The sequence below is a fragment of the Patagioenas fasciata genome, chromosome 20 (assembly GCF_037038585.1).
Source record: "Patagioenas fasciata isolate bPatFas1 chromosome 20, bPatFas1.hap1, whole genome shotgun sequence".
Classification (NCBI taxonomy): domain Eukaryota; kingdom Metazoa; phylum Chordata; class Aves; order Columbiformes; family Columbidae; genus Patagioenas; species Patagioenas fasciata.
The window spans coordinates 4,346,880-4,373,166 of record NC_092539.1 but is presented as its reverse complement, the minus strand read 5'-3'; the positions used below and the strand labels follow the sequence as shown (position 1 = coordinate 4,373,166).

Here is a 26,287-nt window from a genome sequence, read left to right as displayed (position 1 = left end):
GCCGATCCTACAAATTTGCTTGGATGAAGTAAGCACACAACTTGTTAGAGAAAGCCCAAAGGTGACAACAACAACAAATCCCTAAAGAACTTCAGCTCAGTGAAGAGTTCTCCATCAGAGTAACACACTGGCTGAGGTGGACAGAGATGCTTAGAAACACTTGGGCAACATTTTGAATAGGAAGAGAGACAAATAGGGAAAAAAAAATTAAGCCGCATCTTTTTCAGTTATCAAGGAGGACAACAACCACAATGCTATTGTTTCCAGCATAGTAGAAGTAGAGCCTAAATATCCCTGTACCTAAAGCCACCTCCCCTGAGCTGTCCCAAGAGCACGGGGGACACAGAAGCAGCTCCCAGGAGATGTGAGACAACGCAGGTGCCACCATGAGATCCAAAGATTGCTCGCTAAGCTTCGCCTGCGGCTGGAGCAAACAGCCGTGCAGTGGTTAATATCAGCTCTGACCACATGATCGCATTCAGGAAAGGTCAAAAGAGCGATTTTTCATTTAAAAACATCTGTGTGTTTAAAGAACAAAACTTTCTCATGTGCAGAAAACCAGGAGTTTCCAGCGCTTTTAATTCCCGAGTTAAAGTCATGCTTTTCAGCTTTGTTTAGGGTTATGGACCATGTAAACACGCTGCGCAAACCACATGCAACCCTCATCACACAGCGTTTCCACATGCAAGGATAATTGGGGGTGCAAATCTCTCTCTTCCTGGCTCCTTTTCCCTCTTGGAGCTGCTCAGGTTCCCACACCGCACCCCCAGCACGCCAGCCAGTCACCTCCTTGTTGTCCTTCCCTATATGAAGACATACACATGCCTCTAATCCTAAGGGTATAAGTCTGCTCTGGGCTGTCAACAGGCTTTAATTGGATACATCCAGGGAGATGATGCATTGGGAAGAGGCCCTGTATTTAATAGCGAGAGGGAAGGCTGTGGTGGGGCTCCCAGGGAGCGTCTGGGGGGGCACAGAGGGGATCAGCCATCAACTGTCTGGGGGAGCCGACTACGGTTACACCTCGGCAGGCAAAGCCTCTTGGTTTCCCATCCAACCAGTCAGCCCTGTGTCAGCGTGCGTTCATCAAGATTAAACCCTACGGCTTGTTTTTCTTGATACCTGAAGGCTTAGGCTGTGGTATGCAAATCAGAAGGTTCCCCCCTTGCTTCACTGGGCTTTTCCCACTGAAACTGCGGGGTAACGAAACCACCACCATGCAAATAAACTCCTCTGAATGAGCTGGACCATCCAGGGAGAGTCCATAGTGCAACAGCCGGTTGGTTCCTCCAGCCTGTGCACATCTCCAGTCAAGCAAAGGTTTGGTTACAGGTGTCTGGGGAAGCTTGTCGCTTCCCTCTGACCTCACAACAGCCCCGATCACTCTGATAAACCCCAAATTCCAACAAATTAAGCCAAAAGACCACTTGGAGCTTTTCATCCTTGGTGTATCAGGTCAGTAGGGGAGTTCACAGAAACTCCCAGCTGCTCCCAAAAGAACTTACTGGGGGATTAAAGTACAAGCATCATCTGTGAAAGGAAGCTCACGGCTCCTTCAGCCTCGCAGCCTCTGGGAGGACAGACTGGGAGCACTGGGGATGGAGGAACTTGGAGCTGCCGAGGCTCAGCTTTTCCCACCAGAAACAACCACTGGGAAACAGTTACATTTCCATACAGTGAGGATTTCCTTCTCCAGCAGGCAAAGGTCACGGTGTAAACAGTGCAGGGCAGCAGGAACAGATCTGCTCTGCTAGAGGGGCAGATTTTTCAAAGATGTTTGGATGGAGAAAGGTGGAAAGAAGGTCATCTCTACCCCGTGCTTCATCTTCTCTCTGAAAAGAGATTTGTCTTCTCTGAAAGCGATGATGCAAGTCTTGATTACCAAAAAACGGGAAAATAAGATCCGCTGCCCAAAGTGCTAAGTGTAACAATCTTGGCCCGATGACCAAAATGGCTAAACAGAACTTGATGTTCTGAAATGAGGGCTTCTCCCAGTGAGTAGGTACATGCACAGACAGATCATAGCACTGATCACACACCAACAACCGTTCCCTGGCACAGTTTGCAGCCGGACCCTGAGGCTACGGTGGGAACCTGGCCCGGGGAGGCTCCTGCTGATAGCAGGGGGAGCAGGGCCCCCTTACTGATGGGTGAATCACGGCTTCTTATCTGATCCGCCACTGAAATGACCTCAGAGGAAACACTGATCCTCCAACTTCACAGGCAGTATTTCCAAAAATAAGCACAGATTTGGGGGTCCTCAACAGTTAACAGCTCCAACTAAGGCAGCACAATTCAGGACAGATTTAGAGCAGCTTAAGAGTTCATCCCAATGGTTTTGGGTTGTTTTATTTTTTTTTTGTTCCTTCTTAAAGCAGATACTTATTTGCAGGTGGGGACAGAGGGAATGACGAGAGAAACCTGGGTAAGAACCATACTCCAAACCCCATGCCTTTTAGAGACAGCTCAAGATGAACACCCTAAAATTCAGTGGTATCCAAAATACGAGATCTCTTATGACGACGTGGGCCTAAATGCCTACAAGTAGTGCAGACAATCCTTCATCTAAAGAGAAAAAAATAAATCCTCCGCTCCTGGCATGAGAAAGTTTACTTTCAGGCTTAAAGAAAGGATCGTGTGGTTTTGGGGATGGCATTCCGTTCTGCTGAAGAATAGCACCCTGCCTGCCTGTATATCTGTGGCTTTGTAGCTACATTACAATCCTGGAGAGCTCTGTTTACATATTTTACATGTTTTCTTGTGCAGAACATGAAACCAAATTACATAGTAAAGGCCATTACGGCGTCGCTCTTGCACCTTCTTCCATCTCCTCCTTCTGATCGCTTATTTTAATTCTACCCAAAATAATCGACTGGGTGTTTTTAACTGTGCTTGATTGACTGGCACTGCTTCAGGCAGGTTTATTTGCTGCTGCACAGGGAAATCACGCAAAAGCTGGTGAAGCTCCATGCCAGGGGGGTAGGGAGAAGACGGCCGCGGCGGGGGTGGGATGAGAAATGCCGAGAACCCTTCATGCATGAACAAAGCAGACGTGTCGATGCATTTATGCAAAATCCCTCTGCTCTGAATGGAGAGGGACCCAAGACAAACAACCCGGATGGGATGCAGGAGAGTTATCCCACGCTTACGGCTGGACATGCTCTGCATCTAAAGGCTTGGGAGCAGCAATGGCAGACGGAGAGACTGGCAGGTTGAGGGGCAAGGGCCGAGGAGGGGGGTCTCCTTTCAGACGAGCCTGTGCTAACGAGCTCCACCGCGGCCGTGGGGTCCGGCTTTCCAGCTCGCTGATGTCGGGGGGGGTCCAAGCTGTTTTCGGTTACCACGTGTAATCTGGGTGGGTGGCTGAGTGTACAGCAGATATTGTCATAAAATGGTAAGTTACTTCCTAAAGAAGCACATAATCCTTATTCTTACATAAGACAATATTCCTTTCTTGCATTTTCTCTCATCTTTAGCAACAACAAACGGCATGGAATTCTGCTCTCATTTCATTAGTGGCAAATGTCTCCTGGTCCTAGGAAGATGGGACCAATTTCCGGCACCTGAGGATTTTTGGTTTGACCTTCATCTCTGCAAAGGTCAGACTGAACCTCTCTGAGAGTACTGATGGCTGCTTTGCTCTCTGCATCATCCTTTGTTTCTTTTATCTATTTTCTCTACAGTACACAAAGGGAACACAGTGTACCAGCCCGTGGTACTCACTGTTCTCTTTCCCTTAGATGACTTGCATATGTGCTCTTGAAAAATTATTCTAAAACCTAAGGGGGGAGGGGAGTGGAAAGAAAAAAAATATCCCTTGAGTGTTTGGCAAAATCGCTTGGAATCTCCTCTGACATCTCATTGTGTTCTCTCTGTCCTCCCCTTACACAAATCAGCCAGAGGCTACGACATCAGCCGTGGGGTCTGCTGGTTCCGTGCTGCCAGGAGCAGAGGAGCACTGAAGATGTGGGGATGGAGGAGTGAGAGGGAGGGAATCGCTGGCTGTGCTGGCAGGAACAGGCAGCCCCGTGATGGGCAGCATCCACTTTTCTCCAGCCAGCTCTGGACCAAGTTTAAGGGTAGCGCTCATCTCAGCCATCTCGCTGCAACTGAGTCTTTTTCAAGCCAACCTACCTAGAAATCCCATTTCTCATTTTATTTTGCTTCAGAGTCCTCCCCAGAACACTGGGATCACTCCTGAGCAGGAGCCACTGATGTTAGCACACATCTTGTAGCATCCCTCACCTTGGTGCAGAACCTTTGCATGGATCACTTCCTCTAATGAAGCAAAGCAGCAATGTAAAATGTGTAAATAAGGACCAGTAGAGCTCCTCTGGCAGAAAGGTTGCAAAATTGAGCTTTCCCAGCAAGACAGGGGGGAAACAAGGCTTCCAGCTATTAAAGCGAGGAGCTGGTGGGACAGTTTTCCAGTCCTTTTGTACTGGGAATGAACGGCCAACCTGTGCTAGGATAAAGGCTGATGAATTCACAAATGGGACAACGTGAGGTGGCTGACAGAGCTAAAATGCAGATTTAATGACCCTAAACTTCTTCCAGGTCTCTGCTCCCAGACAGCAACGCTCAGCAGGCACTGAAGAGTTTTCTTTTTATCCAAGACATGAACATTTCCCTTCTAAGACATCCTGAACTTCCTAGTCCTGGGGAGGTCTAGGCTCAAAAACGCTCAGTGCCTGCAACATCTCTGAAAGATATCAAGGTCTAATCCTCAAGCAGTAGCTTTACCTTTCTGTGCTCCGGTTTCCACCTCTATTAAACAGATCAGAAACTAATCAGTGTGGCTGTGATAAGGTTTAATTAATCTCTGCACATTGAAAAATCATGAAAAATATCATCGCTTACGCCAAGGAAGGAGCATTTCAGCATGAATCTGCCTGATGGTCTGGGCCAGGCTTGTGATGCAACTCTTCAGCCTTCAAGCAAAACACCAAATTGGCTGGGCTGTTGTATCCGGGGGAAGGCTGAAATAAAGATGAAGTTTTGGACCCCCTTGGACTAACTTTAGACTTGGAGACTCTGTAACGTAAACTGAGGCCTTCTGGTAGATCTGCCAGTACTGGAAATGAGCTCAGATGCGTACAGCAAACCTACATTCCTCTTGCGACAGCCTGTGCACAGTGTCCAGTTCATCTTTTTCCAGAACTGGTCTCTGATCGCTCATGGTTCCTTCATTAATGTTTTTTCTTACTGGGATTCTGCCCTCATCCTCCAGAGATTAGTGGTTCAAAGCCTGGCTTGGCTATAAATAACAAAGACATTTGCAAAGCAAATCATCTTATTAAAAATGGGGATTTTTTTATCCCTCCAACCACAACAAAACTCTTACCGTTGAAGAGCAACAGGACTTGGCTGTGAATTGGGAAGTTCAAAAAGGGCCACTTGCAGAGTCGGCAGACAGACACCCTCCCTCTTCTCAGCAAGATCCCCCCAAAGGAAAGAAATGGCTTCTCCATTAAAAGTTGCAGGTTTCCTCTCTTCCCACTCTTGTTCAAGATTACTCTATTTGTTGGCTTTGCGACATCTTTGGGGAATTATCTTCAGCATTATATTTATTAGACAGAATAAAACTGCGTGGCAGAGAACTTCATCTTTCTCTTCAACTTTCTTAGGGTGTTTTCTTACCACTCTTGGAGCCCTTGCTCTATCATTTTACATCTTCTAATACTCAGAATATTCTTGTGGTCCTGTCTTCTCCTTTTGTGGGTAAGTTCAGACATACTGCAATTCTAGACATCTTTCTGCTGCTGATGGAAGAATAGGTTTGTTGCAGTGAGTCTGGATCAGTGCAATTGTGGGAACTGTTACAGGGGCAGGAGGGGGGCCTCTGTTTGTGGGAAAGATGTAATAAGACTCGTCTTCCACAACTTCTTACTCCATAGCAGCCCTCATGGGGTACCCAGAGGAGAACAGGGTGTGTTAGTCAGTCCGGGAATGAAAATGAATCCCAGGATTTGTCTGTGCCCAGTAGCCTTGGGAAAGAGTCCCCTTTCAGTTAACTGTGCCTGAGCTGCATGGCTTTTTCCATACAGGGGAAAACCAAGCTCTAACAATGGCATAGGGAGAAAAAAAATTGAACATATATATGTGGTTACTTGGTCTGAAGTACTTCTGCATGACTGGGATGAAACGCAACAAAAGACACAGCTACTGCAAGACTGGCCCTCAAAATCACCACTGTACACACCAGCTTCCAAGCCTTGAGCACACATGGCTGTGACAGAGGTAACAAAGTTGGTAATAACCCATTAGTCCTTTCTTCTAATTCTCTATTATAAAGGCCCAAAGGGAAACTGCAGCTGTATCAGTTCTCCAAAAGCAGGAGGGCCACCAGCAAGAGAAAAGGAGAAATGTCACCTCCAGCCTCCCATGGCTGGTCTGCACCCACCTGCCTCCGCCCCTGTCACCCAAGCCATGGAGAAACCCTCATGACACAGGCCCATCAGAGGCTTCCCCAAGGCACATCTGTATCAAAAAGACCCTTTAGCGAAATATCCAGATCCTTCCTGCTCAGTACAAGCTACTCTAGAAAGAGACTAACATGCCAGGTAATGCACTCAGCCAGGGTGAACTGTGGTAAAACAAAACTGGTGAGCAGGGAGAACACAGAGATTGAGGTGGCTAAGGCCACTGCAAGACCCTGGTTTCTTGAACCCTACAGGACGGTCGAGCTCTGACAGTCACCTAATCCACACTGCACATTCTTGCTTCACACTCCTCACCTGCGCAGCTTCACCAGTGACGACACGATGAGGTTTGTCTGAGTAAGCCACAAGATGACTTTTTAAATTCCTGTCTTGTGAAGACCAGGTGTGCTTAAATTGGTGTCAGGGGGCCATGTCCTACCCCTCCTGCTGGTAACGAGGAGCTTGACCCCAGCTGGGTTCAGGAAATAAGTCCCTGGGGACTTCCAATACAGAAAAATCTGCAGCTATTCACAAGACAGATCAGGTGAAGCACCCTGTGTCTGTCTGTTTATGCCTCCCGGATCTGTTCTTCAGCTAGTATAAATCTGCCCGGCGCTACCGCCTTTCTGTAGTCTTTGCCAGCATCCACCAGCTGATGACTTCATGCTAGCATCAATAATCTTTAGCACGAGAAAAGCCCCGAGAAGTAAACAGTGCTGTAGAAAACCCCACACAACCAGCACATCAACACTGAGAGTATTTCACACACACACGGGTGGCAAGGAGAGGCTGTTTGCAAACTCACAGCAAGAGCGGTAGGGAAAAGAGCAGCCCAAGAGTGTGCAAAGCCCTAATTGCTGGATTCCTCCTGAAGTCGACAACAGGTACCGAGCAGCGGCTGCTCAAGATCTGTGGAGGATGCCAGGTTAGAAATCAAACTGTAAAAACACTCTGCACCGGTGCTCACGTTTCTGTGCTGGTGCAACATTCCTGACCGGTCCCCTTTGGCTCTAAACATGATGCTGTCAGTACTGAGAATATTTCTTAATCAGCACTGAAGAGTGGCTGCCAGGAAAGTAGAAGTGTCTATCAGTCTTGCTTCTGCAGAAAGAGCAATTGTTTGAGTGGGGGGGGGCTGTTTGACCTTTCAATTTTTCAAATGTGTATCTCTTTGCCAAGACTGTGTCATTCTTTGTAAGCACTTTGTTGTTCAAAACAAATCTTATACCGTGATTTTTTTTTCCTCCCTTAGCATGTTGCCATTCAGCAGCCTCACACTAAAAAATAAGGAACCAGCATGTAAGATCCACCTCTAAAATAATAAACAAGTGCGGGCACCTTACTTAAGGAGCAACCAGCTCTGCAGAAGTGGGTAATGTTATAGGTGAACTGAGTAAACAGGTGGTCAGTTCACAGAAACAACCCTACAATAATAGAAAGTGTTCTCCAGCTTGTGCTTGTAAACAATCCTTCAACAGCAAACAAACGCACACGGGCAGATATTGCTGAGAAATACCACAATAACAAACCAATCTGTGATGCCTACACCTCAGAAACAGCCTAGGGAAAGTGATGACAGTCATGTAGAGGAACAGGTATGGAGATATCCAAGGATATTAAGGATTTTAAATCATGAAGGACACACTTAAAATGCTTTAAAGCACCTTGAGAGCACTGGGGCAATTATAAGGAACGGGGATGGCTAACAAACAGGCAGCCTATGTATTCTGTATATCGCTGTGTGCTGCACTCAAACGTATCTCTCATGGCATTCTGGATGAGAAGCCAACACAAATGCCACTCTGATTAATCAGGAAACTACCCAGCAACAACACGAAAGGTTTGCACAACACCAGCGAGCACGCAACTTACTCTGAAAGATATCTGGGTGAGGAAAGGTGCTCCTTTCATCAATACAAAAACCCCGAAGGCTCAATGCTTGTGCAGATAATGAAACCAAACATGTTTACACACCACTGACCATTAAATGCAGTGATTAGAGGAGATCTTAGGTTAATTTTCATCTCCGCTAGCTAACAGTCTGATGACCTGCTGCCCCACCGAACCTCTCCGGAGTGACAAGTCAGGTGCTTTCACGAGCCAACGAGGCTGCCCTGTTCCTGGGGAAAACAAAGGCTTTCTCAACATATATGATTAGAAAGGTCAGTGAACCCCATGCACTCCGACTGGTGTAACAGGACCAGCTGAGCTAAAGCAAAAATTCCTTTTGCTGAAAGTAAATAGCACACTGTTATCTCCCCAGGGGCCAGGCAATAACAGGAGCCATGTTCCCATTCACTCTGCCAGTGTGTGATACACTAGCACTCTGCCTATAAATACAACAGCTATTTTTTTTGCGCCCTCCCCATCCTTTTTTTTAAGAAGGCTGTGACAACTTCATCTCGTCTGGGTACAACAAACATGCTTGAGTTGTGGCTACACAGCAGGGCTTTCTGTTGTGTGTGCACGTGGTGGTGTTTATTCCACCGCAGGACCATATGTCACCTACTGCATGGCGTAGCTGCGTTTCTAGCAGAAAATCAGGGCAGCTCTCTGTAGCTGCTGCACGGGGACAGAGTGCTTGGGGACACACATAAAGCAGCACCTGAGCTGGTGACGGTGGGCTTTGGGCTGTACTACAGCACAGAGAGCTCAAATGAGGAAAAAGAAAGTTACAAAGGCACTGGTAGGGGTCCAGAGGAAAGTTCTTTTTATAGTGTGAAATAATAAATGAGACCATGACAAAAAGGCAACACTCAGCTCAGGATTCTGTCTTGGTACCATGCCAGCTAACCACGCTTTATGCATTTAAAACTGACCTGGTCATTAATTTGTTACAGACTTGTGCAATGTGAACAAGGCCAAGTCTCCTGGACAAAGATGTTTTCTCTTGCAAGCCAACTGGAAACACTTAGCGTTTACTATTCACAGAGAAATCTGCCTGTCACATGTGTGACACGGCATTCCGCTCGGCACTGCCCACTCAAGACACCTCCCAGATAATTAGACCGTAAGAACAACTTTGCTGCAGCAAACCGAAAGTCCACCTAATCCACTGTTCTATCTCTAGCAAGGGGCAATGGTGCATACTGGAGGAGGAATATGCGAAGCAGCTCTTATAGATCATGATCCTTTCCCTGCCGTTGTCTCTAAAATGCCAAAAATGAGCCATGGGGGCTTTCCTGAGTCAGTGGGTTGCATCTGGACTGTTGCATCTGCATCGTGCACGGCTCTGTTTTCCAGACATTTATCTAATGTCTTTTTGAACTCGTTTGGATCTCATTCTCTCAGGGAGACAAAAGGTAAAGTTATGGTAACTGGAGCTATTTATGTTACAAAGGAGACATGTAAGAAGGGGGTTAAAGCTAATGAATGGCTTTGGGAATGGAAGGGACCTTTCTCAGAATAGAACAATAGGGTGCTTTTATAAAACTGGGAGACTGAAAACACAAAACTATTAAAAAAAGAAAGAACACTCTTTTGTATTATTCGGCATTAGCCTTCAGAACTCCTTGCCACAAGATAGTACCCTGTGCTAGTCGCAGAGAGCCTGTCTAGTCTTTTAGGTGATCATAGAATCATTTTGGTTGGAAAAGACCTTTAAGATCATCAAGTCCAACCATTAGCCTAACACTGCAAATCCACCCCTATACCATGTCCCTGAGAAACCCATTTCCGTGTCTTTTAAGCACCTCCAGGGATGGTGACTCTACCACCTCCCTGGGCAGCCTGTTCCAATGCCCAACAACCTTTCCTGGAAAGAAATTTTTCCCAATGTCCAATCTAAACCTCCCCTGTCGAAGTGACTCTTCCACAGCATATTGAATCAAGCAGACCATGACTTCTGCCAGTTTTCAGTTGGATGGTTGGAACTGAATTTCAACTCACCACCACTACCCAGGCTCTGAGAGAGGGAAACGGCTGTCAGGAGCCTTCCTTGGTGAAGCAGCAAGTTAACGGGCAGGGGCAACATCACACATGAACGCTGACCATTGAGCTACACTCGTGAATGATGCTCCTTGTTGGACTTTGCTTTCCAGGAGAGGAAAGGGAGTTGTGCCTTTCTTACCTGCGTTGCTGCTGGCTGACCGATGACCACCCATCCTGGACACTGCTGGTCACTGTGATGGGAGACGGAGACATTGGAAGCCCACTGATCGAGGAAGCCTTTGGGAGTGTAAACGCCACAGTCTTTGATGCTGGTCATTTGCTCAAATTCCTCACATACTCCATCACCATCATGGAAATAGCACCTGCTGGGTTCATCTGCCAGGAGAAAGCCAAGAAGAGAAATCACAAAGGGCTGGCTACACAGTGCTGTAATCTAGATGCTAGGACTTGATATCATCATGGGTCATGTATCTGCTGGACCAGGCCACTGGGAAGCGAAAGCATTGGTCACTTCTAAGCAATAGCAAGGTAATTTTAAGAAAGCCAAGCAACAATAGTCAACTTTTCTATTGGGTGATTCCCCGAAGATATTTCTTAATGTAGGGGTTTTCTGCTCATTTTCATCCATCTCCAGTTAAGAGGATAGGGACAGGAGAAAGCAGAGATAGAAAATACATAGAGAGACAATGTGGGTGTTGGCACAATTCCACCAACTTGGATGGAAAAATGCCAACAGAGGGTTCGTTCTACAATGTTTCTCTTTTTCTTATATAAAAGATAATCTGCAAAACAACAAAAACAAGAGCAACCATGAATTTAAGGATGGCGAAAACTGCCAGGTTCACAGCCATAGTGACCAAAGGGATGCAGTATACATAGTGTGAGGGTAAGCTTGCCACATCCACAATACGGCTTCAACCAACGTGACTCAGATTTGACCTGAAAGGATCAAAAGCAGCAGGAGACTTTATTATCCTTGCCCATTTATTCTGTGGCTTCTCTAATGAGACTGCCAACAAAGATGCCAAATTTTTGAGGTTGTTTCTGTAACACTGGCCCATTAAAAACCGAACTGAGATCCATCTACTCTTTTCAAACAGACTGCATAGCAATAATGACTTTCAGTCATTAGAGTACTCTGTGAAATGGAAACCTTTGACCTGTTGGTATCCTATTTTGTATTGTATTATCATTGCCAGTCCCCAGAGGTATCCAGTTCTGACAGCCTGTTGTATTTTTGTCTGGCAAATAAGCCTGCTGAAAAAAACGGTAGGAAATTAGCCAGAGCTGCTCGCTGGACTGATGGAAACGATCCCTAAGGAGAGTCCTGTCGGTAGCTTTGGACTATCTCAAGCTAGGTATCAGGAAATCCAACGGCTGCTCAATTTTGAGCTACTTCCAAACTACTAAATCCCCTGTTTATTTTTCCTCCTAGTTTACACAGTGAAATACCATCATGAGCCAGAAGAAAAATCAGTTTATTGCAATTCAATTATTTAACGACTTTCACTCCTTTTCCCCTCCTTTATTCCCAATCTCCTGCACAAAACTCCAGGTCCTTAAAAGAGTGTGAGTTTGAAAGAATAGAGAAGTCTATCAGGGAAGAATGTCATCATGGTTTCATTTCATCATGACCTCTGTGGCCAACTTGTATACATGGATAAGTGCAAGGAACTGCGTATTTGCTGCGCCAGTACCCCAAGCTGGCGAGAAGGAGCCGGCACAAATCTGGAAGCCATTCAGTTGTATGAGCCCTGCATCTGAATGAATATTCCCACGGTGGTCAAACTTCTTGACCCTACATGTTACATCTTAAAATCTTCAAATAGCTGGTAGCCACCCAACCTATACCACACACCTCAAAGAGCTGAGAGGAAGAGAGTGCTTCACAGATAAGAGATGACAATGGCTCCCCAGGGTGTCCCATTTCTTCAGGGTGGGAGAGGGCTCAGGTGGATGTGCAGATGGGCCCCAAGGCAGCCCAGCAGTGCTGGCCCAGCAGCCACTGCCTCACCAGCTCCCACGCTGATTGCTGCACAGCCCTGATGCCAGCAGGGCCCTGCCACTCCGCATCTGATACCCACCCAGCTGGGAACGTGCGCTTGAACTGCACATAGAATCATAGGATAGAATGGATTTGGTTGGAAAAAGATCAAGACGATCCAGTCCAACTGCTAACCCAACCCTGGCGTTAACCCATGTCCCTGAGAACCTCATCTCCACATCTGTCCAACCCTCCAGGGATGGTGATTCCAGCACTGCCCTGGGCAGCCTGTTCCAATGCCCCACAGCCCTTTTGAGGAAGAAATTGCTTCCAAGATCCAACTTCAACCTCCCCTGGCGCAACCTGAAGCCGTTTTCTCTTGTCCTATCGCTTGCTACTTGGGAAAAGAGACCAACCTCTGCATCTCTTGTTCTGTTCTTGTCTCTACAGAAACCTATCAAAGCATAGACGAGGTTTCTGCTGTGCCCAAGAACAGCGGGGTAACACTGAGCGGCTCACCCGCCTCAGAGCACTCTGTCCCAGTTTGAGTGAGAGTCTCAGCACAAATCTCTGACAAACATTCCACCCTGGAAAGACTGTGGTCAGCAACCAAAAGTCCTCAAAAACAAATCCCAGATATGTGAAAACATGTATTTTTGGAAAAAGAGTTTGTCCTTTTATAAAAAGAAACTTATTTCTGTAAAAAGGAAAAAAAAAAAAAAAAAAAAAGAATAGACCTAACATATTAAAAAGACCCAACCTTCAGCCTATAAACATATGCACAGTCGGATAAACACTTACAGTGAAACACCGGCACCCAAGCGCATCCTGCTACACACCCACAGTGACAGAAACAGTGACACGCAAACACATGTACGCTCTCTTTACACATCCCCAGTGCAACCACCCCACTGATGCAAACACATACCCAGAAATCACAGCCTAATTTTAGGCATATGTGCTTAGACAGTGTTTCCCTGGCCTTCCTGAAGCACTGACTTATTTTCACGACATGCACTGAAGTCAGCATAACATTTATATAGCAACATACTCCCGCACTGGCTCCAAAGGCTCCCTCCTAATGCGATGATAAACGTAATGGGCTTCTGATAAGATCATGTGTTTGGGATAAAAGAATACTCAAGACCTACTCCAATCCGATGACTTAATTCATACTCACATGGATGGGAAGGCAGCCTGTGAATAGCTGTGATCCAGGCCAGCGTGTGATCCTAACAGAGGCTAATTTGTTCCTGATTATGCTTAAGACCCCAATAAATCTGTCTGCTCGGAGTCTGCAAAACCCGAGGGAGGAACCGAATGGAGAGACTGAGATGTCTGAATTAAATTTAGACTGCCTAAATGATTAACAAAGTCTTACTGAACTGCACTGTCACGAGTCCTTCGTGCTGCTCCTGGAGAGTCGCTGTGCTCTTGCCCTCCAACGCAGCGCGGGATGACTCTGAACACAAAGGCTGAGAGATTACGTACCCGCTCGCTTTTGTGTGCTTTGAAAAACATGGGGGAAAGTGGCTTTACAACCCCAGCATTCTGTTAAGGAAGATCTATAAGTCCTACTGCTGTCATGCCATCCTGAAGTGTGCAATGCTTTGAGGGGAGCATTGGTGAGAAGAGAGGGAGACTTTTCCTACCCATGAGCTTTCTAGTTCTGAGTAATGGCAAAAAAGAGGAAAATCCTTCATAGATAGTGGTGAGTGGACTGACAAGGGCATCCAACCTACGACAGCCAAACGTGGTACATCACTGAGCGGGCTGCCAAAAAGACTCAGAGGCTCTTCCTTCCCCGGGTACGGGGCACCAGCTCTGGCTCCTGATTCTTACTGCGGTCTTGCATGCTTGGTAGGCTACACACCGAGTTTTACATTTACATGAGCAAAGTGAAGAACAACCAGATTGTTTCTTCCTACGATTGCCCTCACAAAATAAAAACTAACAGGCTGCTTCGCTTTCCGCAGTGGTGTGAACACAGCTCAGTTCTACAGGCTCAAAGCTGGGGAGGGCAGTGTCAGGGTGGTGTATTTCTAGGAAGCAGTCGCTAACATCTTTATTTCCATAATGGTGCAAAATGCCTTTTGCATTCTCTTTTCAACTACTGTGACATGAAATGCACTCAGGTCCTTGAGAATATGAACTAGTTTTTGTGTCCATAGAAGTCTACAGGCTCCCAAGGCCTGGTGAAGGTCATAGTGATGTATTGGTCACGTATGACCTGCATCAGGGACCACGTTCATCAGCACCATGGACTTCTCACTTCAAAGTTGAATCTGATTCAAAGGAGATAAGGAGAAAGGGAACACGAAGGAAATTCGATTTGTCCTCAGGGAAAAATGACTTTAAGAAATTAAAAAGCAGTTGCCTGGAAATCCAGCTTAAATCTAGAACAGTACAATGTCTGCAGGCATAGCACCTGGCAGCACGAGTCAGCGTCCCTGGAGGATTGACAACAGATGCTAAAGCTGAACTCAGGGAACACGTATTCATTTAAGGAGCCTGAGCTCCTTTCCCCTGACAAACTTCCTACTGAAGGCACAAAAACATTGTGGCCAAACCAAAGTCCCTCTCTTGCCCTTGGGAAAAGGCAGTCTCCTGTTCAGCAAAGATTTCTGTGTCATCTGGGAATCCCTGAACACTCCGTGGCAGCCGTCAGCCTGGGAGATGGAGGATTTATTGGGGAAACACATTGGCAAGCCCTAGCTGTTGACTTGCAGCTGGGCTTCAAGATCCAGAATGATCTTGGGGCTCTTGTGTGCTGCATCAGAAGATGATTTAAATTCCATTTCTTCTTGCTTCTCAAGCTGTCCAAGCAATGTTGTAAAAGGCAGCCTTTTCTACTGAAATACAACCCATTTCTCTGGGGTTCAGAAATGAAAGGATGCACAAGGTAAGATTTAGAGAGCACTGGGAAGCACCTGCCAGACCAGGTCTGGACGAGCAGGTAAGGCCCCATCACAGTCACCTGTGCAAAGCGAGGCTAGAAAATCACCAGCAAAATGAATAAAGTCTGGCACAGACCAGGAAGCAGACATGCAGGATATACACTTATCTGTCATAGGCAAAAAAAGAGATCCAACTCATGGCACAGGGCACATACTCGATGAGGCTTTGAATGTCCAAGCCGCATGGTCAAAGTGCTGGGGACAGACACTCGGGGCAGCTTCCTGTTTTCAGCCAGAACGCAGTGACCAGCATCAGCACAGTCTTCTTTTGTGCAATAACTACTATTTTTTTTTTTAAAGGTCAGACAAAAAAATTAAAAGAGTATTTTTAAGCTCAGCTGTTTACTTAGGGATGTTTCCAACCGTAACAAACCCTCATGCCACATAACTATTCATCTGAGAAAAAGAAAAAAGGGGGGACAAAAATGCAGAAGCATTGTGTCAGAGTAACAAATTCTTGAAACAGAGTGAGCTTTGCATTTTAACCCCTGAAAGGTCAATCCGGGGCGCACAGGTCCTTTCGGACACGGCAAAGGCCGCATCACAGGGTCACTGAAGTCAGCAACTACTGCAGGAGAGGGATTTTACCACCCGTGTCACTTCATCAGCATCACCAGCACTGGTGTTTATGTTCGCAGATGAGAAGAACCGTATCCAGAGGTTTCTATCACAAAAGCAGAAATAATTCCACTGCAGATCACATGAACCCGGTGGCTGAGCGATCGCAGAACCTGCTCCATTTATTTCTATGGGAGTTTCACCTTTGGCTTCAGTGGGAAGAGAGTGAATAACATGGCCCCACTCCAGGATATCTGCTAATCTCTTCTTTAATATTGAAGAAGCCAGAGACAGAGATATTTCCTGCTACAGTAAAATATTGGAGAGAGTTATTTTCCTTCCTGGATGTTCTGATTTGCAAAGAGGAAAACCATTACACAAAGCCTTGGACAGACCTTTCTGAATAAAGTTGCATATCAATAAATTGTGACATTTTCCTTCAATGAAATAAAACAGACACCTTGGAAATGAAGGCAACGCGGGTGTTGCAATCTGCTGTGAAACATCCAGGGGCCTCACAGGAGGCTTATTTTCCGTACAACATGGCAATTGTGTCTGAGCATCTCCTGAACCAAGCAGGCAGGCGTAATGCATTTGCGGAGCATGGCTCCCTGGTAATTCAGCTGCTTCATGGAAATACATTCCTGGGCTTGTCCTTTGTCTGCCATGAATCGGTTCATAGGTATGATATAGCAGTCGAAGCACAATAATTATGCAATTGGTCTGCGTGCTGCAGACAGATACAATTACAACTCCTTCGCAGAGCTCGGCACTGAAATTTGATATTTCACCTCCAAGAACACGAGCCTTTGCCATTTAAGCGAAAGGATATTTTCCATTGCTGGCAGTGGTAGTAAGACCTCATCTGCTCTACAGATCGCCAACAGGAGCCAGGGTGGCCTTCCCCCAACCCCGGGCAACCAGGCATGTTCTAAGAGCACTACAACATGCGTTGTATTCCCACCTAATCTTGTTTCCCTCCCTGGGTGGCTGGATAAATCAGAAAATGGTGCTGAGAACATTTCGATATTTCCTCAGACTTACACGTTTATCAGCTGAACTTGGAGACTGTTCGACTGAAAATCTTGAGGCTTCTGCCACACAAGGCAGCAACTGCTACCACCACGAGAAGGTTGGCCAGCATGGCTCTTCTTGACACCTGATCCATGGGCTTCAGAAGCGGGGAAGGAGCCTAAGAGAAAAAACCCCATGGTACCATTCACCAAGACAAACCAACTGTTTGTTTGTGCACCTGGTTGGATGTTATTGCAAAGGAAGGTCTTGTCCTTGGTCTCAGCCCCTAGGCACAGCAAGTTGCTGTTGAGTCACGGAGGATGCTCTAAGGAGGGAAGCATGACCAGCTGTGGAAACCTCTCTGATCCACAAAGAGTAATGCAACAGGGAAAGGAGTAATTCTTCTGTTGGGCTGTCATTGTAGCTGTGTCCTAAAAACCAAAGCTGGATTGAGCTGGGCTGGAGTCATTGGCCTAGGGAAAAATGCAGGCAAATACCACCCCAGCCCACATTCTCCCCCACAAAAAAGCGTCTCTCCTTTATATTTTGCTGCCTGAGATGCCTCCTTACTCTGCCCCGTGGCTCAGCTGGCCCTGCTAAGACCGCACTATTAATGACAACAGTCTGAAAGTCACTTAAAGAGACTTCATGACGATGCTGTGATTACTAACTTGCCAAGTGAGTGCTTAGACGTTTTAGAACATGTAGCCACACTCCCATGAGCTGCAGGAAACACTCAGCTTCAAAGTATTTGCCTCAAGCTGAAAGATTCACACAAATATCTGAATAGCCCCAGTCAGTAAATTCATTGCTATTCGCTATGAAATTCTGCTATAGAACCTCAGCTTCTTTATCAACAGCAATACTCTTTCCCAAGCTCCTCGGTCAATGCTTTAGTCTCATTGATGCCCTGTGAGATGCCGAGTTTCTCTTGCAAGGTGGCTCGGTTTCTCCCATGCTGTTGTTCTCCTGAAAGCCCTTGGCAGGGTCAGCCAAGGCCTATTTAATGCTCGTGAAAGAAGGCGAAATCACCATTAGCTGCTGTGTGGGGCCGCGGTTTCGGCAGTCAAAGCTGTGTTCCTGTGCAGGGGTGTGAGGCGGAGGCGGGGGGAGAGGATGGGAGCGAGGTGCGCTCTCAAAGCATGCCCACAATGAATATGGATGGTCATCCATCAATTTATTTTAAGCACATTACTCCTCTGTCAGAAAGGGAAAAAAAAAGGAAAAAGAAAGAAAGGAAAGAAAAGACATATAAAATTAGGTTTGTGTCACTCATTTAACACTGCAATTTCCCTAGAGGATTATGCACCAAACAGAGATAGCAAGCTCATGAATATTAATCATTTCCCTGAATGCAATGCAGCCCGCCAAACAATAAGATTAGGGGAAAGTGCTATGCTTAATTTATGGATAATGGAAGAGGTAAAGGATAGAGCTCCCACAAAGGTAAGGCTCACAGCTGGAGGGAGAGGCCTCTGAGGAGGAGAAGGACAGATCCGCATTTGTAAGGTAGCAAAAATAAAAGCAGAAGCAAAAGAAAAGGTGTTTAAGGATGATTGTCAAATCAAAATCATACTTCTCCCTGAACAACCACTGGCGGCTAATGGTTCGAGCATGTCAGAAATTGGTGGTAAAGTCAAGAGATGGCTATATTTTTCTCTTTTCCTCTACTCTGTGTCTTTTCTTTCTGTTTTACATCCTTGAGGCCCCGATCCAACAAACCACAGAGACATGTGTCTAACTTGAAATGTTCACTGTCTTCAGTGGGATCACTCACAGGTGGAAGTTGGCAGAACCACTGCCCTGTTTTGCTGTAAAAAGGCTTTAGTGAAGAGTCCCTTATAAGCAAAGGATATAAAGTATAGCAATAATAACACCAATAAGATGTGACTGAAAAACCCCATAAATTACCAGGCAAACTTAAGGGTAGATAGAAGTTCTCAAGCTACTTCCCAGCTGTGTTCCAACGTGTCTATCAGTCTTTACTCATCTCTTTTCATATTACTTTCTCTCCCCCTCCCTTCTTTTTTATTGATCTCTGCATCTTTTTTTTTATATCCTTCTCTTTCTTCAGCACTGGCGAACTAAATCAATGCATAATGCACATCACACTCAACAAAAGGAATGCAAATGAAAGCGGCGCTCTTTTTCAATGTCCGCACATATATCTAGATGCATGTGTGTGCTGTTTGTGTGTGGGAGAGTGCACACCAAGGAGAAGGTGCTCAGCTGCTTGTTAGACACCCATTTCTCAACGCTCCGGTGGGAATGGATCAAGTGCTAAAAAGCTCTATGTTCCCACAACTGCAAATCATAACTCTTAAAGCTGGGGCTTGTTTTACACAGGACACGTTGGTTTGAACTTGGCTGAGATCCACAGCAATCACAAAAATCAGCTATCCCGGGAGTAACCAAGAGCAAGGTGAAAGAAAAGCAGCCAAGAGGTAGGAGTGAGCGCATCAGTCACAGCGGACACGACTTTGATTCGCTTGTCTCCTACAAATCAAAAAAGCGGAGTGAAACTTTCCCCACGGGACCAAGTTCCGTGTGGAAGAGATAAAATATGCAAAATCTGCTACGCAACGGGGGGAGAAAACAGGAGGAAAAAAGCAGAGATGATGAATTTCAGGATGGGGAAGGGTGAGTGTACCGCAGAACTTAGAAAAGGAGCGCTGCCAGATGCTTCCATTAATTAATTAATTAATCTCACTGTCGCTCTTCGGCATGTTGTAGGAAGAAAACACTATTAATCTTATCTGCTTTCTGTTACTCGGCTTTGTGTTCAGAGAAGGCCAGGACAGCCTGACAGTGAGACCACACAGTTTTCTTCCCTGCCTCCCTCCTTCCTTCCCCCACACCCCTCCTGCCGCAGAGCAGATTGATCCACCGTTATCTGATTAGAGAGGAAAGGAGGAGGGAAAACAAAACCAAGGAGAAAGGGGGGGAAAAAAACAGCTAATTTTATTACAGGCACTAGCGCAAAGTGTCTTGAGAGCTTTGTGCTGTTTATTCAAAGGGAAGTTGGATCAATTAAAAAAAAAGAAACAAACAACCCCCCCCAACAAACAAACAACAACAAACCCCATAAACGTCATGATCCTAAAAGGCAAAAGGAGCAAGAGAGGCAGAGGGACACCTGCAAACAGGCTGCCTCCATCCTTGGAGACATCCACAACGCAGCTGGATGTGACCCTGAGCGACACATTCCAAATTTGAAGCTAGATCTAACTTCGAAGTTGGCCTTTCGTGCACCAGAGACCTCCAGAACCTCTTCACGACCTGAATTATTCTGTGATTCACGGCTCTAAATCTAAAGTGTAATGGTGTTTTAGGGGTCGGTTGTATTTCTTTTCTACCAAGTGAGGGGACTCGCGCAGTCTGTGCTTTGGAAGGAGGAATCCTGCTTGGGCTTTGCCATCAAACCTCCTGCTACGGAACCTCCCCAATGACGCCCCTTCAGCCTTTGCAAACAAAACATGATTTAGTGATGATTTTCAGCCACGTGGGACCCAATCCTGCAGACGATTTGTGCAAGCGTTGCATTCACTGTTGTGGTTAGGTTTGCTGAAGTCTAGAGAATGCCTGGTGGTGGTTCAGAAACACGCCTGGAAGGAAACATTTGCAAGATCAAACCCCGAGGCCCCCGATTCAGCAAAACCTCTGAACATGTGTTTGAGGCTCGCTGAATTCTTTGGTGAAGAGGAGCGATTCCCGGGGCTCTGAAAAGCTACATAATACAACAAGAACATCACTGCAAAAATAACACTGTCTGAAATAATTACTTGTTGTCCTACAGGATTATAACATGTGTTAGCCTTGCAAATGCAGAAATAAATTACACTTATTTTTTTTTTTGTGCTACTCAAACAGGGACCCAAGCATTCTGTATTTTCCAAGAAAACACCCATCCAGCCTGATAGTATTAGATTGTGGAGAACGCTGAGTTTCTGTTCTTTTTAATTATTATTTATTACGTAATAGGTACAGCCACTCGTTTTCCCAACATCTTTATGTTTTCTGGTGAGATTTCAATACTTGATATGTTCACAGAATTATAGAATGTCCTGAGTTGAAAGGGACCCACAAGGATCATTGAGTCCAACTCCTCAAGTTAGGTTAAAACAGAATATAAATCAGCACCATTCCTTTGTCTGCAAGATTAGCCAGTGGTTTCTCCCTAGCTCTTGATGTTCTAATCCATGGTGGTCTAGCACTCATAAAAGCCAAAATGACCTGTTGTTCCACAGGTCTTACCTTCTCTGAACCTTTCCTAGAGACTTAATATAGGCAGCGTTTGCCCCAAAACACCAGCAGCTGCATGGACACTGAGACCCTCACCACCACAACTGCACAGCCACACAAGAAGACATCTGAAAGATCTGGATCCACGCATCTTTCCATTGATTCAGTTGATTTGATACACCTAGGTGATCCCTCATAGTCTGTATTCCACAAACAATTTAATTTCATTCGCTTTTGTAATCCAGGACCCTTTCAAAACCACAACCTACCAAAGCCCGTGAAAAACAAAACTTTTTAAGTCTGGAATTCCCCTTCGCTTTTCAACACGAGCAAATCTGAAAACAAAATCACTTCCTCTGTAATGGTGTAGAAAAAAAATCTGTATGTTTTAGTTGCTTTGTTTTCTGATCATATTGCTGTCAGACAGGTTTTTTCCACACTCTTAACCAGTCCTGTTGCTGTTTCTGGAGATGAACACATGCAGAGGCACAAAGCACTCTCTGGCAGGACATCGCTGTGTGTCCAGTGCTTGGGACACCCACCGTTACTCCCATTTGAGGATTTATTAATCCTCAGATTTATTAATCCTCAGAGCATGATGCAGCTCCTGTCAAGACCACACGACCCAGTTTCCTGAGTTGTATGCAGGAGAGGACCTGGCTCATGTCCTAACGTAACGCTGGGATGTGGTCAAAGCACAGACCAGGACCAAGGAGCTCAGACCTGCTGCCGAGCAGGGCGGTACAGACGTGAGCTTACAGCCTCAGCCCAAACCCTTGCTGGAACCAGCCTCATGCTAGGTCTGACTTTTGGAGAGCCCAAAACGTTTGCGTAAGTGTTTATCTCACTTTCAAAATAATATGACTAATATCTTTCAGTGCTTGAGGCTCTAAGGCAACAAACGTAACTTCAAGACCACCAATAGTCACAATTAGCCTCAACCACAAACACTCTCAGATTTCAATAGAGCAATTTACATGCGTAAATATGTAAATAAGTACATCACCAAATCAGGCCTCAAGTCCTGCAGCGTGGGATGCTGAAGTGAAAATGTACATTATGACGAGACAAGCAGTCCCCAGCTTACCATCCAAGGGATATGTGGTGCCTGTGAGGTCCTTGAGATGTTGCTCCAGGCACAAGAGATAGTTGTCTGTTTCCCAAAAAGAGCAAATTACGGTCTTTCCAACATTATATTATCTGCTTAGGACTGATGCCCCGAGCTGAAGGCATGGGATCACAAGATGGGACAGAGTATTTGCTTGGTCACTCCAGATAAGGAATCTCATAAAATCTCTTGAGAAAAGGCTGACCCTTTATAAACACTAACTTTGGTGTCGGAAGCTCTACTCGTTCAATTCTTCCTCAGACTTCACCGAGCCCTGTTTGGAAAATGCAATCCCATAATGCCCCACAAAAGGTACAGCCTAAATTGGTCTCTATTTCCCTCCTCTGCCTCCAGCATTCCTAGAGAGTTTAATAAATATGTAAAGCTCACAACCGCAGCCCTGCTATCCCCGATAGCTTGAGCATCTTCCGGCCATTGTGCTTACAGGTTTTGCTAATCAGAACAAACCAGGCTTGCAAATGAAATCTGATTAAGTAGTTTTCACCTCTGAAAAAGGGGATTAAGCCAGACCTTTGATCCTCAGATATTGATTTGCAACTCAAAGGAGGTGTGACCTCAGCTGGACCTGCTTCTGGTCTCAGCCCCTTCCCCTTTCACTCCTCCTCCTGTTTACCAGAAGAAAAAATCAGTTCATGTCTTCTCACGTAGCCAGATCTAAAGCCTATTGAAGCCGGTGGAAAACCACCCACTGACTTCAATGGGCTTTGGATCAGTCCCACAATGGCTGACTTAGCCCTAAGTCCTGGGCTGTTTCAAAGCCAGCAGAACCAATTTCCCATCAAAATGACCAGAAGCTGGGAAGATATGTTCGCCTTTCAAACCTACAAATTCCACCTTTTTTTCTCTCTTCCATGACAACTCTTCAGCTGGAAATGCTGAAAATACTGTTGATTTTTTTCCCTTGCACTCTGCACAGAGCTGTTGCCCACCATGAGTGGAAGGGCTGGGAGCCCGACTTACCCACGCAATGAAAGGATAACTCCTGCAAGCAGAATAGGGAGCAGCCATCACCATTGATCTTATTCATATCGTCGCATTCTTCCCCCAAGTCTCTGTAGGCAGGGCACACACATGCAAAAAAGGAGTCAGATGGCATCATCCCGACAATCACTGCAAACCCTGCTGCAGAACCCTAAAGCCCTGAAATCCAGCACAGTGGCTTTGCGTGCCAACCCTTAAAATATCTCTCCCTTTCTCCTCCAGCCCTGACTTTCACCATTCCTGGTTCACACGCTTGCCTGGCCACTCTGCTCCTGCACATGTGGACACCACTCGCTGTTCTCTGATGAGGATATGAGCAACTTCCTCCATAGTTGCTGTGGCTGCGACTCAGCAGGGGGGGAGAACGGGAATCTCTGCAACACTTCGTATTAAATCTCGAAGGGCCAGCCTGTGACTCCAGCGTGGGAACAACAGGGCTCTAAGGCTGGTGCTGGGCTGTTCCAGGTGACAGCACTGGGAGGAGAGCAGCCCCAAGGTGTTGGGGACAGGGTCGGCTGCAGCAGCATGCGGGTGGGAGAGTGCGAACCAGATGAGAAAGGGGCTGCCACAGCTGCGAGTGGGGCCACAACCAACCAAGCTGTGACACAGTCTGGTTCCTGCTCGCTCCTGAGGCAGCTCGGCTATTGTTCGACGCCTGCTGCAAAGCCACAAGTGATGTTTGAGGAACGTGCAAACATAACAGTAGGAGAGAAGTTATGGAAAGCAAAATTAATCTGTCTTTCTCCACCTCCCTCTCCAAGACTGCTCGGGATTCGTACGTCGTTTGATTGTCCTCTTTGATTTCCCTGCATGTTGGGCCTTATCCTGCAAATCCTTACTGCCAGGTATGTCATCTGACAGAGTTGTACTACATGATTGCTGATCAGCATTATTTCAAGAAAATAATACTGGCTGGATTAAGCACTTGCTTGTTGTTACTTCCATCGTTTAAATAATTAAATTATCTAATGCCAGGAAGCTTTGAAGCAGGTGGCCTTAAGGGCCAACATAGTAGAAGAATTAACTCTAACATAGTTGTGAATGATTGTTTTCCATTTTCAGTGGTCTGGGGCTTGGCAGCCAGAGAGGAGGAGGAGCCAACTGAGAACATGCAGTTCCCAGCACTCTCCCTCAGAGGCCAAATCTACCACCTCCAAATGCATCCCAGCTCTTGTGGCTGATCAAACAAGAGGTTGCACCAGGAACGTGTCCCACCCAATGGTAGAGGTTTTACCTGGTCCACCAGCTGCCAGGCACGTGGGACTTCATGTGTAAGGACAGCATCAGCACTTACTTCAGGTCCATATAGGAAATGTTGTATGCATGTATAAAGACATGGCTACATGAATAAACAGCATAAACAGCATATAGAGTGCTTTCATATTGATCCTGCTGTCTGGACTCCATTATCTGTATCTCTGTCTGTATCTACTGGTGCCAGGATAGCAGGGCCTAAGTTCCAATTAAATGTCATCATCCTGGTAATCATCAAGCACATGAGTCATTATCTACAGATGAGAGCTGGTCTAAACTAAGGCGAGGTCATCAATTCCTTTCTAGTCTTAGATTCTGGCTGAGTAGATGTGCCCGGATTTATCTGTTTGCTCGCTCCAGACTTACATTTGGATAATCCCGTCTCCACAGTATCCACTTCCAGAGATATACACAAGCGCGGGGGAAGGCTCGCTCTCCTCCATCCCAGAAATGACGATGACCTGGTATGTGTACGTGGTCCTATCGCTCAGCTCCCTGCAAGACAAAAGGAATATTAAGTGATTGGTAGCAGCAAAGGGCAGAGAAGAAGGTGCTGAAACAGGGCTTGGCTGCCAAAAAAACAAGTTTTAGTTCAATCAGATCCTCAGAATATTCCTACCTCGTTCCCATAGGATTAATTTTTGGTTGGGTGTCTGTTTCTTGTGAGTTCAATCAGCACTACCTATGTCCATGCTTGATTTACACACCGCTATGAAATAGGCGCAACTCTTGACTTCGACAGCTAAACTATTTGTGGGTGAAAATCCTGCAGTTTAGAGCGTTGCTGCTTGCATGTCTACCCGCTGCAGAGGTGGCATCGCGCTGACACCATGGCACGGTATCGATCCTCCCCACGTGTGGGGGGAACTGGTGACAGCGTCACCCCCAGTCGATGGCACTGCAGTGGCCAAGAAACCAGCCCTGAGCTTCACCTTCCAGCCCTTCTGCTCCAATCTCTCCACGGCAGGGAAGGCGTTACCTGCAAGTCTGGGGCACAGTTCGTTTAAGCAACTTAAAATATCCTGCAAATGCTGATTACTTCCTCAACAACCCTGAGCTCAATCTAACTGCAGCTGGAGCCAGTGGGAATTTGCCTATTGATTTAAGACAGAATTGGACTGAGGATCTTTCAGGGATAGATAAACAAGTTCTCCACTCTGCACAGGGGTATTAAAACAAAGTTAAAGTTTTCCTCCTCTCCAGGAGGGTATGAAATATATGATCCACACCACAGCACCGCATCAGGGTATTAGGATCAAAATATTCGCAGAAAGAATTAGTAAACTTACATATTTATGCAAAGCCATAATTACATAAATCCTGTACATCTATAAACGAGGAATTATTTTTATATGCAATACAGAAATAATATAAAGCCTAATATAAATGTTTAGCACTTTTACAATGTCTTTTCCATTATCAGAACTCAAAACGTTCCACAAAGAAACTCATTACCATTATCCTCATTGTGCCTATTTGTAAATCCATGGAGTGGCGAAGGCGAAATGATTTGCTCTAAGTCATCAATCAGGCTAATTGCAGAGCCCATAACACAACCCAGCTCTTTCCTAACCCATGCCAGTCCTCTCCTTACTACGCTCATATTGCCGCAATTACTGACGGTAACATATGAGTCTTTTTGTCACAGGAGCTTGATCAAAAAGTGTGTATTAATGAAGTGTGTACTACGAAGAGATATATCTACTACACAGAGCAACCAAGCCACTGAAGTAGATATCAATGGCTTCCAGTAACTGAAATCTTCATGTTCATTAAATAAGTATCTCTTTACAACATTCATTAAATCAACAAGCATGACTTAAACTCCAATATCACACATTATATTTTACAACAA

The 26,287-nt window shown here is 45.9% G+C and overlaps 1 protein-coding gene across 3 annotated transcripts in view; it reads right to left on the bottom strand.

Moving 5' to 3' along the window:
• The window catches only part of PAPPA (pappalysin 1), a 179,971-nt gene that overhangs the window by 66,065 nt on the left and 87,619 nt on the right, over positions 1-26,287 (bottom strand). For all 3 annotated transcript variants that reach the window (XM_065853866.2, XM_065853864.2, XM_065853865.2), the window contains exons 8-10: positions 24,799-24,927; positions 23,158-23,249; positions 10,492-10,688 (exon numbers count right to left, since the gene is read on the bottom strand). In XM_065853866.2, coding sequence (XP_065709938.1) covers positions 10,492-10,688; positions 23,158-23,249; positions 24,799-24,927 — 418 coding nt within the window. The remainder of the gene's footprint in view (positions 1-10,491; positions 10,689-23,157; positions 23,250-24,798; positions 24,928-26,287) is intronic.